A 13,355-nucleotide genomic window follows, 5' to 3' on the forward strand; every position below is an offset into this window, starting at 1 on the left:
ATAGATAGATAGATAGATAGATAGATAGATAGATAGATAGATATATGATAGATAATAGATAGATATGAGATAGATAGATAGATAGATAGATAGATAGATAGATAGATAATAGATAGATAGATAGATAATAGATAGATAGATAGATAATAGATAGATAGATAGATAGATAGATAGATAGATAGATAGATAGATAGATAGATAGATAGATAATGGATAGATAGATAGATAGATAATAGATAGATATGAGATAGATAATAGATAGATATATAGATAATAGATAGATAGATAGATAGATAGATAATAGATAGATAATAGATAGATAGATAGATAATAGATAGATATGAGATAGATAATAGATAGATATATAGATAATAGATAGATAGATAGATAGATAATAGATAATAGATAGATAATAGATAATAGATAGATAGATAGATAGATAGATAATAGATAGATAGATAGATAGATAGATAGATAGATAGATAATAGATAGATAGATAGATAGATAGATAGATAGATAGATAGATAGATAATAGATAGATAGATAATAGATAGATGATAGATAGATAGTAGATAGATAGATAGATAATGATTGATAGATAGATAATAGATAGATAGATAATAGATAGATATGAGATAGATAATAGATAATAGATAGATAGATAGATAGATAGATAATAGATAGATAGATATGAGATAGATAATAGATAGATAGATAGATAGATAGATAGATAGATAATAGATAGATAGATGATAGATAATAGATAGATGATAGATAGATAGATAGATAGATAGATAGATAGATAGATAGATATGAGATAGATACTAAAACAAAAAGAAACAGTAGCAAATAGCAAAATAGGTGGGATCTGGGTGCAATCCCGCCACGGTCATGGGTTGTAGCTCAATGGATATAAATTTAAAGAATGGGACAGCACTCCATTCTTCAATGTTTTTGCCTCATTCATAAGTAGATTGATAGGCGATAGATAGATAGATAGATAGATAGATAGATAGATAGATAATAGACAGATAGATAATAGATAATAGATAGATAGATAATAGACAGATAGATAATAGATAATAGATAGATAGATAGATAATAGATAGATAATAGATAGATAAATCAAACTTACTTCAATCATTAAATATATTACATAATGAAAATGTAATCTGCAATGTATTGTATAATACAATGTTTTACATAAAGACATAACAATAAAATGTATTCTGAAACATATTTTTTTATGTTTTCTATTTATTTATAAAATAATTCTATTTTCTAAGGCTTTTCAGTTTTTTTCCCTTTTTTTTCTATTTGATGGCAGCAGGACTGAGATTGCTCTAAGGAGCAGAAGAACGACGACTCAATCAGTGATGTAATCAGAGAATAGGGTCGGCTGCTTCCAGACATTTAGGATTTCTGTTATAATGTGTTCATTTACTAACATTTTACATTTAATATTTCTACAATTAAGAGTAGTATAAATTAGGGTTCAGAATCAGGGAGCACTGTTTTTTTTTTCTCTTTCTTTTAGTGTAAATTACATTATAGCACAACATATGGTATAAAATTCCTCAATTCCCAAGAATCCCTTAACTGGCTTATAAAGAGGAAAAAAAAAAAAAAAGCATTGGTTCTGCAAGTTTCTAACAAACACCTGAGCAAGTTTTAGAAGAAAATTACAGAGAAGGATCTTGATAATTTGGCTCTAAAAGTCGTACCTTTAATATTTATCATTAGTTAGCCTAGCAGCATAACATATGAAGAATTTCCCTTTTATGGAATTCCAACAGTAGTAATAATAGTAGTAATCATCTGAGCATTTTTTTCCACTTTTTGTCTGAATTTCAAACTTTTTTTTAAAATAAAAATGATTAGAAAAAATTTCAGTGATTAAAACAGAAATTAAAAATATAAAAATAAATTAAACAAATTGAAAAATCTATTATTTATTTAATTATCTATCAAAATAAAAAATACATTATAAGATATAGATATAGAAATATTAAAGCAGTTACGGGGGGGGGGGGAAGATATTGGGGGAAGGAAAACATCTATCTATCTATCTCATATCTACCTATTATATCAGTAATAAATATCAATAATAAAATATAATATAAAATAATCTATTTTTATCTATCATCTACTATTATCTATCTTTCTATCTCATATCAGCAATAAATATCAATAATAAAATATTATATAAAATCATCTATCTTTCTATATCTATCTATTATCTATCTATCATTTACATTTATCTATCTAAATTCTATCTATCTATCTATCTATCTATCTATCTACAGTATATCTGTCTATTTACCTATTTACCTATTTATCTATGTTTTTTTTAAATAAAATTCCTCTAATGAACATTTCTCATGATAGGGTGAAAATATGGCACAAAGCAAGTGTAGGTAAGACATTTTTATATGAACTTAGCTAATAGGATGTTCTCCCAATTTTTTTTACAAATTAGCGCTTTCACCTGGCAGCATTTTACGTGAGATTTATACTGTTCTGTTCATTGAATGAATTTTAATTTCACTTTCAAGTGTCCCCACTTACTATTTCATCCACCTCTTTTCTAACAGAAAGCTCACCGCTGAATTCATACAGAGCAACTTTTATAGGAAAATATATAAGGAATATAACATTTAAAGAGAAAAATAGTTTAAAATGTTAACATTTTAAACAGTTTAACTATCTTTTACCTTATTGACTGCCAATATTTTTACATTTACAGCTAATTCCGCAGGCAGTAGATGACTACATTTGAAAAGATATTGAACAGATACATTTTTTTTAATGTATATAATTCAATTTAAATGATAAAAATATTCAAATAATGAATGAAGCAAAATCTAGAAATCATGAAACAGTAATAAAAAATCTATACAGCGTCACTTTAAATGGCTGCACGCTTAGTTGTTATGATTCCCTAAAAGAAGTCAAAATTATCCTTGATCCTATTAACCAGAATGTGAAGCAGTCAGTAGGAGCTGAGATAACCGGATTCCTTTAACATCTTCATGAGGGTGTCAAACCAGAAGGACCGAATCGTGATTCTGAACCTCCATAACATAGTACAAAAAAGGTTGATGAATGAGTCACTTTTTGGAACTTTTCGACGTGACCATTATCACTTTTATGTAACTTTATCATTGGAAATGCACCAAAGTGATGCCGAAAGGCCAGGTTGACGGCCAAATCATTTTCAGCCATCGTATACAACGTTGTTGACATTCGGCCGAAAAATACGTATTTTATGCCGGCTAATGACATATTTTGAACAAAATGATATTTATTTTTCCTAAAGTCTATTTTTTAAGTAAAAATGTACACTATATAAATAAGAACAGCTATATAATATCAATGTAAAAATAATAAGATTAATAACTATTTTTAAGTCTCATACACTATGGAATCAATCAGCCATGATGCATATAAAATAGATGTTTCCCGCTGTTTTTCAATTAATAAAATAACCTCAATATCATCCAAGTATCCTAAGTGGGTTATCCCTTTAAATATATTACCCCTACCAGTAAATAGATACATTTGTAATGACTTTGAGCATTGTTATTTATTAGATTTTATAGTTTCTATGACAACCACTTGTATCAGGTTGGATGTAGACTGTCAGTGGACAACCATGTTCAGGACTCTCCAGAGATGTTCAACTACTGTAAGAATATGTTACATTCGATTCATATGGTCTACTATAAAGGAACTTGCACATGTGCGATTTTGATGCAGTTTTTTAGATTTTTTAAACCAAAGCAAGGTGTGCATTCAAAAAGAGTACAGGTGAAACTCGAAAAATTTGAAGATCGTGCAAAACACCAGTTATTTTAGTAATGCAAATTAAAAGGAATTGCATTAATGCAGCTTAAAATTAGAATTTTGTAAAAAGGTTCAATATTCTAGGTTCAAAGTGTCACCCTCTAGTCAGCTAATTATCAAAGGGGACCTCAAAATTGTGACTTTGGGGTTTCATAAGTTGTAAGCCGTAATCATCCAAATTATAACAAATAAAGGCTTGAAATATCTCGCTCTGCATGTAATGAGTCTCATATGTTAGTTTCACATTTTAAGGCCTCATGCACACGACCGTTGTGTGCATCCGCGGCCGTTGTTCCGTTTTCCGTTTTTTTTCGCCGACCCATTGACTTTCAATGGGTCCGTGGAATAATCAGAAAATGCACCGTTTGGCTTCCGCGTCCGTGATCCGTTTTTCCAGTCCGTGAAAAAAATATGACCTGTCCTATTTTTTTCACTGACAACGGTTCACGGACCCATTCAAGTCAATGGGTCCGTGAAAAATCACGGATGCACACAAGATAGTCATCCATGTCCGTGATCCGTGTCCGTGATCCGTGTCCGTTTTTCCTATCATTTTCAATGCAAACTTGACTTAGTTTTTTTTTTCACTTTTCATGTCCGTGGATCCTCCAAAAATCAAGGAAGACCCACGGAAGAAAAAACGGTCACGGAACAACGGAAATCCGTTTTGCGGACCGCAAAAAAAAACGGTCGTGTGCATGAGGCCTAAGTTGCATTACTGAAATAAATGAACTTTGCACAATATTCAAATTTTTGGAGTTTCACCTGTAAAGCAGAATCTTTCCTATATATATGACCTCCTCCTGACATTGGCATTCATAAACTGCTTAAAAATAGCATGTGTGAAATAACACAATCTGACAACTCTTCTTATCTTCAGGTGAATCCATAACCTGGTTGGAAGGAACACCATGGTTCCGTAGAAGAACACATTTTTGGAATCCTACCCTATGAATGACTGTTATGTAGACTTTATTCTACAAAGCATATGTTGCAAATATAGGAAAATTTAAGGGCAATTTAAGGAAACATTTTGAGTCCATTGCAAGTGATGCTCATAGTAACATCAGTCAAAGAACTCTTCATCCACGCGCTCTTACCTGAGCTGTCACTTTTCCTTTTGCCTGACCTCTTTTCTGTGTCAGAAGGGGAGAGGGTCTGCCTGCCATAGTCCCCACTCACACAAGCTGAGCCAGACGAGCTATTAGTGCCCAGGTTACTTGCATTTGAACACAATATAGGGGGGCTGCTTCCCAGTTGCGGAGGTCCAGATTCCTGCTGAAGGCAAAGACTATGTCGGGTGGAGGCCAGGTGTGAGGACATCTGAGGAATGTGCCAATTAGATTGCAAGCTTTGGTGGTGGTGCTGCTGCTGCTGATGGTGATGGTGATGATGCCCTCTGTGATGCTGACTTCCAAACATACCCTCCTCGTTAGGGTAGCCAGCAATTATGCAAGAGGACGAAGACGAGGATAAATCAGGATAGGACATATGATCTGATCTTCCATGGAGGGCCAGCGAAGATTGGGCGAAAGGGTGCAAGCTCTGCGAGGTGGCATGGGGGCTGCGTAGGCAGCCAAACAGTGTGTGTTCCATGGCATGCAAGGTTCAAGTTGCCGGCAGCAGAGTTACCAGGGATTAAACTCCACAAGGCTGTCACTTTTCACTGTAAAATGATAGTTTCCCCCGAATGGTGGCAGCAGTGGCGGTGGCAGACTCTTCACAGCGCAGAGCAGATAATCCAGGGCTTCAGCCTGGTGGCCTGTCTCCTCTTTTTGCTTCAACCACTGTACACTGACCAAGATGAGCTTTCTGTGAGCTACTCCGATGTCAAGAGTAGGAGAGGTTAAAGGCAGCAGAGGTGGTCCCATGGAGCTGCTTTAAGGGGGAAACAACTAGGAGAGGATATAAATAGTGTGTAATGTGAGCTGGGGGCCGGCGCAGCAACACAGCACTGACCACAAACTCCTCCAAAACTTTTACACTGATTTCTGTAAGATGCAGCAGCAGCATCCCTCCCGACTGACCGCTCCGTGCAAGGCTGGAGTCCTCTCTACCTCTCAGATGTTTTTATATTTAATGAACCATTTTATCTAATTATCTATCCATGGATCTATATATTTATCTCTCTCTCTCCTATCTATCTATCTATCTATCTATCTATCAATCAATCACATGTTTTTTTTTTCTTTCTTTCTTTGATCTTATTCCACAGCTACCTATCTATCCTATATCTATCTGCCTATCTATTATCTATCTATTATCTATCTATCTATCCTATATCTATCTATCTATTATCTATCTATCTACTATCTATTATCTATCTATCTATCTATCTATCTATCTATCTATTATCTATATATCTATCTATTATCTATCTATCTATTATCTATCTATCTATCTATCTATCTATCTATTATCTATCTATTATCTATCTATCTATCCTATATCTATCTATCTATCTATCTATCTATTATCTATCTATCTATTATCTATTATCTATCTATCTATCTATCTATCTATCTATCTATTATCTATTATCTATATATCTATCTATTATCTATATATCTATCTATTATCTATCTATCTATTATCTATCTATCTATCCCATATATTCTATAAATCTATCTATCATCAAGTTTGAATGTCATATCTATCTAAAATGCATTTGGAAAGTCTTCAGACCCTTTTACCTTTTCACATTTTGTAATGTTGCTCCTGGTGCCAAAATAAAATAAATATTAATGTTTTCCCCCCATCATTTTGCACTGAATCCACCATAATGAGAAAGTAAGAACATAATGTTAGAAATCTTTGCTAGAAAACTTAAATCCTGCATTGACATAAGTATTCAGCCCCTTTACTTAGCTGAAGCACCTTTGGCAGTGATTTCATTCTCCAGTCTTCTTGTAGATGATGCCACAAGGTTTACACAATTAGGTTTGGGGAATTTCTGCCATTCTTCTCTGCAGATCCTCTCAAGCTCTGTCAGGTTGCATGGGGCTGTCGGTGGACAGCCATGTTCAGCTCTCTCCACAGATGTTCCACTGGGTTCAGGGCTTTGGCTGCGCCACTCAAGGACATTCACAGAGTTGTCCCTAAGCCACTCCTGTATCCACAGTTTGCAGGAATACACAGACAGTGAGCCCTAACTGGAACCCAGCCCATTTCCCCCGCCTACTTGCAGTGCAAGTGCTAGCCAGCAAGTCCGCAACTGGTCGACGTTCCCTACTCTGCTAAAGTGCAAGAGATGGAGTCGTACAGAAATGGGTCGGGACCGAGAGTACAATACAGTACCAAATTGTAAGACGGGGTAGTGAAATAGCCAAGCCGAATTCAGAACCAGATGAGAAACACAGTACCAAAACATGAGACAGAGAGTGGTCAAAGGCAAGTCAATAATGTAAGCAATCCATACGCACACAAAGCCAGAACCAGGAGCACAGCTAAGGAGTCAATTACTATCATTGGCACTGGTATAAGGCCAGGAAGTGGTTGAAATAGAGCACCGAGTCCCCGGATCATAAGCTGATGGATCATTACTCTGCACTCCATTAGTTAGAACACTAGTACACAGGAATCGATCAGCTGAGCAATCAGCCCACTGATTGGTGTCTCCTCCAGCACACACCTGCTGTGGAGAGAAACAGAGCATTGCATCCTGCTGCCAAGGACGCTGTCACGTCACCAGGGGGTATGGCTTAGCAGCGCATCTCTCCCAGTGCAGTCAAACCGAAGCAGTAGATCTCGCTGCTGGATCCTGGACAGGTAAGTTTGTGACATTAACTCACTTCTTAAGAGGGGTCATTGGATCCTCAACATAGGGAGCAGACTTAAATGGAAATTTTAAATGGAACTTCCTAATTAAGCTGGGAGCATGAACATCCCGAGCCGGCCCCTATGTTCTCTCTTCAGGACGATACCCCTTCCAATGGATTAAGTACTGCACTGAACCTTGAACTTTCCAGGAGTCAAGAATTATCTCCAACTCTTACTCAAGTTCACCCACAATTACCATTGGATTAGGAGGTTTAGGTGGAGAAATTATAGGAGGCAATGACTTATGGAAGAAATAATGTATCCTGAAGACGAAAAGATACTGGGTTAATCACAGACATGATTTTATATAGTCCAATAAACCTTGGTACAAGTTTGCCAGATGGTACTCTGAGAGGAAAATTTTTTGTAGAAAACCAGACGAGCTCCCCCAACACAAAGTTCGGACCTACAGACCATTTCCTATTAGCTTGTTTACATTGGATGCTTTGAGCTTTTTCCAGATTCTTGCGAGCCTGGGCCCAAACTGTGCACAGATGATCAAAGATAGCATCCACTGCAGGATTCACAAAGCTGGATGCAGAGACAGAAGAAAATTACAGTAAAAAGGTGGGATGCCACTAGAGGAGCTGACATGGTTGTTAATAGCAAACTCCGCTAGGGGCAAAAAAACTTTTCCACTTATTTTGGCAGTCAGAAACAAAACACCTTAAAAACTGTTTCAAGACGTGGTTGACCCTTTCTGTTTGTCCATTAGTCTTGGGATAGAACGCAGATGAGAAGAAGAGTTTGATGCCGAGTTTGTTGGTAAACTCTCTCCAGAATCTCAATACAAATTGAACATCTCTATCCGAGACAATGGATTCAGGTATGCCACGCAATCTAAAGATGTTGTCCACAAGCAAAGTAGCCAATTCTTTCACATTAGGAAGTTTCTTTAATGGCACCAGATGACACATCTATGAGAATCTATCTATGACTACCCAGACAACTGACCTACCTTGGGAGGGCAGAAGGTCCGTAAAGTTATAAAGTCCATAGAGATGTGGATCCAAGGTCTCTGTGGAATGGGAAAAGGACAAAATAAACCCACAGGATGTCTCCTGTGTACCTTGGCCCTAGCACATAAATCACACACAGAGACAAAGACACCCACATCATGACAAAGTAGGGCAGCAGTAGGCCCGGGAGACCAGATGTTTAGTCCCCACAATACCTGAATGACCTGCCAGTAAAGAGCAATGAGATTCCTCCAAAACTTTAAGGCGAAAGTTGGAGGCACAAACAATTTACCAGAGGGAAGGTGACTAGAAGCTAAGTCCTGACAACATTGAATCTCGACGACCAGATCAGTATTAATGGTTTTGATGACACCAGGGGACAGAATGTTAACAGGTTCAGCATCAACGAAATCTTAAACACCAAAACTACATGACAAGGTATCAGCCTTCATGTTACCAGACTGTCACAAGGGTGTCAAGAGCCACGCCTGACTCCGTTATACCCGGGGTCAGGAAGTCGCAGCGGGTGGCTGCGCGCTCTATGTATAGGGATAGTGCTGTTTCTTAATGGTAGCTTTCTGGGTTTGCCTTGCAACCCTTTTTGGCTCACTCAGGGATCCGTAGCTCCTTCTCCTCAGCTGTTTCTTGTCCAGCACTCCCAACCTCCTTATATTCCCCTCTCCCACTTCTCTGGTTGCCAGATATAGAGCTTCCTGCCTGGACTTCTATACTGACCCACTGGAGCTGTGTAGCTGAGATTCCTGGTTGTTGTTCCAGAGCGTTACCCTCCGGATCCCTGTTGGGCTTCTGTTGTCTGCTGTTGTCGCCCACCTGGGATTATATGTTTGTCTGTATTGTCTGTCCTCTCCTTGGTGTTTTCCTTTAGTGTTAGTGGTGCGGACTAGTGTTCCCACCGCCCTATTCACTACGTAGGGCTCATCTTAGGGAAAGCCAGGGTTTAGGCACGTGATCGGCGTACGGGTTAGGAACCCGTCTAGGGACGTCAGGGCAGTCAGGTGCCAGCCTCAAGGTGAGTTAGGGGTCACCGCCTTTCCCTCTCCCTTGGACAGGGCCTTCCCTTTTCCCTCCCCTTGCGTCAAGTATGTGATCGGCACGCCGGTCATGACATTATATCTGGCCCTTATTTTTTGTAGGTAGAAAAAAATATATATATAATTTACTTTTTCTTTCTGCCTATCTAGAATCCAGCATGGATCCTATTGCTGCTTTGACAAAACAACTTCAAGGCCTGTCTATGGAGGTGGCAGGATTGAAGGCGTCGGTCCTCCAGCAACAGCAGCAATTGCAGCAGACCGCAAGCCCAGCGGTTGCTATGGGTAACCAGGTTGCTGCGGAACCCAAGGTTGTTCTTCCTGACAGATTTTCTGGGGGAAGGGACAAATTTGTGACGTTCCGTGAGGCCTGTAAACTGTATTTTAAGCTGCGCCCTTACTCCTCTGGTAATGAGGAACAGCGGGTTGGGATTGTTACTTCCCTGCTTCAGGGGGACCCGCAATCCTGGGCATTCTCTTTACCCACTGATTCCCAGGCTCTCCGGTCAGTGTATTAATTTTTTGGGGCCTTGGGTCTCATATATGATGACCCTGACCGAGTCGCCCTGGCTGAGTCGAAATTACGGAGACTCCTACAGGGAGAGCGGCCAGCAGAGGAGTATTGCTCAGAGTTTCGTAGGTGGGCTACGGATACCCAGTGGAACGACCCGGCTCTCAGGAACGACCCGGCTCTCAGGAGTCAGTTCTGCTCTGGGTTATCCGAAAGGGTTATCCTCAGCTGTTTCTTGTCCAGCACTCCCAACCTCCTTATATTCCCCTCTCCCACTTCTCTGGTTGCCAGATATAGAGCTTCCTGCCTGGACTTCTATACTGACCCACTGGAGCTGTGTAGCTGAGATTCCTGGTTGTTGTTCCAGAGCGTTACCCTCCGGATCCCTGTTGGGCTTCTGTTGTCTGCTGTTGTCGCCCACCTGGGATTATATGTTTTGTCTGTATTGTCTGTCCTCTCCTTGGTGTTTTCCTTTAGTGTTAGTGGTGCGGACTAGTGTTCCTACCGCCCTATTCACTACGTAGGGCTCATCTTAGAGAAAGCCAGGGTTTAGGCACGTGATCGGCGTACGGGTGAGGAACCCGTCTAGGGACGTCAGGGCAGTCAGATGCCAGCCTCAAGGTGAGTTAGGGGTCACCACCTTTCCCTTGGACAAGGCCTTCCCTTTTCCCTCCCCTTGCGTCAAGTATGTGATCGGCACGCCGGTCATGACACAGACTCAGGACGAAAAGTAGCTATACAGTTAAACCTGCTGAGCCGCCTCTAAGAAGTTGTGCCAATCCTCAAAGGCCTACTTGATGACAAATAGTTCACGGTTTCCAATGCCACAATTCCTCTCGGCAGAGGAGAATTTTCTAGAAAAAAAGGAGCAGGGCTTCAAATTGGTTAAGAAAGACGACCCCTGAGATAGTACAGAACCAACTTCAGACGCGTCCACCTCAATAATGAAAGGTTGAGTTACGTCTGGCTGGATGAGTACAGGTCCCTGAACGAAACTTCCTTTCAATGTATCAAACGTGGAGAGAGCTTCAGGAGACCAATGGAGAAGATCAGCCCCCTTCCTGGTTAAGTCAATCAATGGTTTGGCAATAACAGAAATATTGTTAAATAATATATTATAATAATTAGCAAAGCCAAGAAACCATAGAAGAACATTCAGAGAGGTAGGCCTGGCCCAACCAACAATGGCTCGCACCTTAGCGAGATCCATACAGAATCTTTGGGAGACCTCTCTTACTCCAAATTCACACTTACTTAATTCTGCAAACAAATTATAGTCCCTCAATTTTTGCAGGACCCTCCTCACATGCAAAACATGAGACGACCAATCCAGGGAGAACACTAGGATATCATCAAGATATACCGCTAGAAACGAACCCAGGAACTCTTGGAAAATGTCGTTAGCTAAGTTCTGGAAAACACCTGGGGCATTACACAGCCCAAAGGGCATCAGCAGGTATTCAAAGTGCCCTTTGGGAGTGTTGAACACAGTTTTCCATTTATTCCCCTCTGATTCTGATCAAGTTGTATGCTCCCCTAAGATCAATTTTGGAGAACCATTGAGCCCAGACAATTTGATTAAATAAATCAGAAATGAGAGGAAGGGGGTTCTGGTTCCGGACAGTAATTTTATTGAGATCCCTATAATCAATACAAGGGAGCAACCCACCATCTTTATCCCCCCCCAAAAAAGAAGACAGCCCCTACAGGAGATTCAGATGATCGGATGTGCCCTTTTTGTTTTTAGACTGTCCTGAATATAGTCTTTCATATTTGTCTTTCAGGCCTAGAAAGATTGAAGATTCGCCCCTTGGTCAGTTTAGCACCAGGGACCAGCTCAATGGCGCAATCATATTCCCAATGAGGAAGTAAAGCTTCAGAAGCTTCCTTGGAGAATACATCCTGGAAGTCCCTGATGAATTCAGGAATAGGACCCTCTTCCGGATCTAGACCAGAGAGCTGCACTTACAAATAATGATTAGAGCACTGAGGTCCCCACTTAATTCCCCAGAACTCAAATAAAAAACTGGAGAGTGTTTTCTCAAAAAGGATAAACCCAAAACAACATCAGCAGATAGGGTATTCATATCATATAATAAACATTTTTCGGAATGAATAGACCCAACCGTCATAACCAAATTAATAGTTTGGTATTCAATAAACCAGTGTTTCCCAACCAGTGTGCCTCCAGCTGTTGCAAAACTACACCTCCCAGCATGCCCGCACAGCCAAATGCAGTCCGGGCATGCTGGGAGTTGTAGTTTTGCAACAGCTGGAGGCACGCTGGTTGGGAAACACTGCAATAAACCCCCTGGCTAATAGAGTGGTATCTACCCCAGACACCGGAATGGGTTTAGGTATTGTACAGACCATGAGGTCCAAACCAGATATAAATTTACAATCAACAGAATTTGCTGCAGCACCCAAATCAACAAAAGATACCTTCCCTGTGAATATAAATTAACAGGCAAGAGAACTCTATCATATCTTTCAGGAAATACCTGTGCATCTGTGTGACCTTCCTGATCGTCACCATCGTTTTCCAACTTTGGTGTAGCAAGACAGAAATTTGATGAGCAGGGCTGCCACAGTAGAAGCACAATCTATTTTTCAGGCGATGTTCCTCCCGCTGCTGGGAGGATATGGCACCGACTTGAATGTGCTCTTCAGACTCCTAAGGGGCCTTGGAGTTAGGAGAAGAGGGACAGACATAGACAGATCTCTCTTGCTTACGTTCCCTAAGACATCTGTCGAGTCGAATAGCTAAAGATATAGTCTTGTCAAGGGAACCAGAAGATCTTTCAGCAGGTCAGAAAGGCCCAGTCTAAATTGTGACCTAAGAGCTGGGTCATTTACCGTGACACCAAGAGAGTAGCTGACTCTCCGCATAAGCCACCCTGTCTCCTCACCCGAAAGATAACAAAACATTTACAATCACCAGCGAACCGGTCAGGAAAATTTACATTGGGTTCTACTGGTAAGGGAGCCAAAACCACAGGGAGACGGGACACTTGCTGCTGTACCCTCTCTGCCAAGTCCTAGACCAATTGGGAAATACCCTCCATTTGGGTGATTAATGCTGCCATGACGTCCATAACACTAAGGTCACTCGGGAAACAATGTTATGGCCAGTGATAATGTAACTACAGTAGGTAGGAACTGCTTTC

General features: G+C 39.7%; 1 protein-coding gene across 1 annotated transcript in view; it reads right to left on the minus strand.

Moving 5' to 3' along the window:
• MEOX2 (mesenchyme homeobox 2) overlaps nucleotides 1–5,752 on the minus strand; it is an 81,653-nt gene extending 75,901 nt beyond the window's left edge. The window contains exon 1 of the mRNA XM_040431291.1: nucleotides 4,948–5,752. Coding sequence (XP_040287225.1) covers nucleotides 4,948–5,443 — 496 coding nt within the window. The 5' untranslated portion in view covers nucleotides 5,444–5,752. The remainder of the gene's footprint in view (nucleotides 1–4,947) is intronic.
• Between the last annotated feature and the right edge of the window lie 7,603 nt (nucleotides 5,753–13,355).

The sequence above is a fragment of the Bufo bufo genome, chromosome 5, assembly GCF_905171765.1.
Source record: "Bufo bufo chromosome 5, aBufBuf1.1, whole genome shotgun sequence".
Classification (NCBI taxonomy): domain Eukaryota; kingdom Metazoa; phylum Chordata; class Amphibia; order Anura; family Bufonidae; genus Bufo; species Bufo bufo.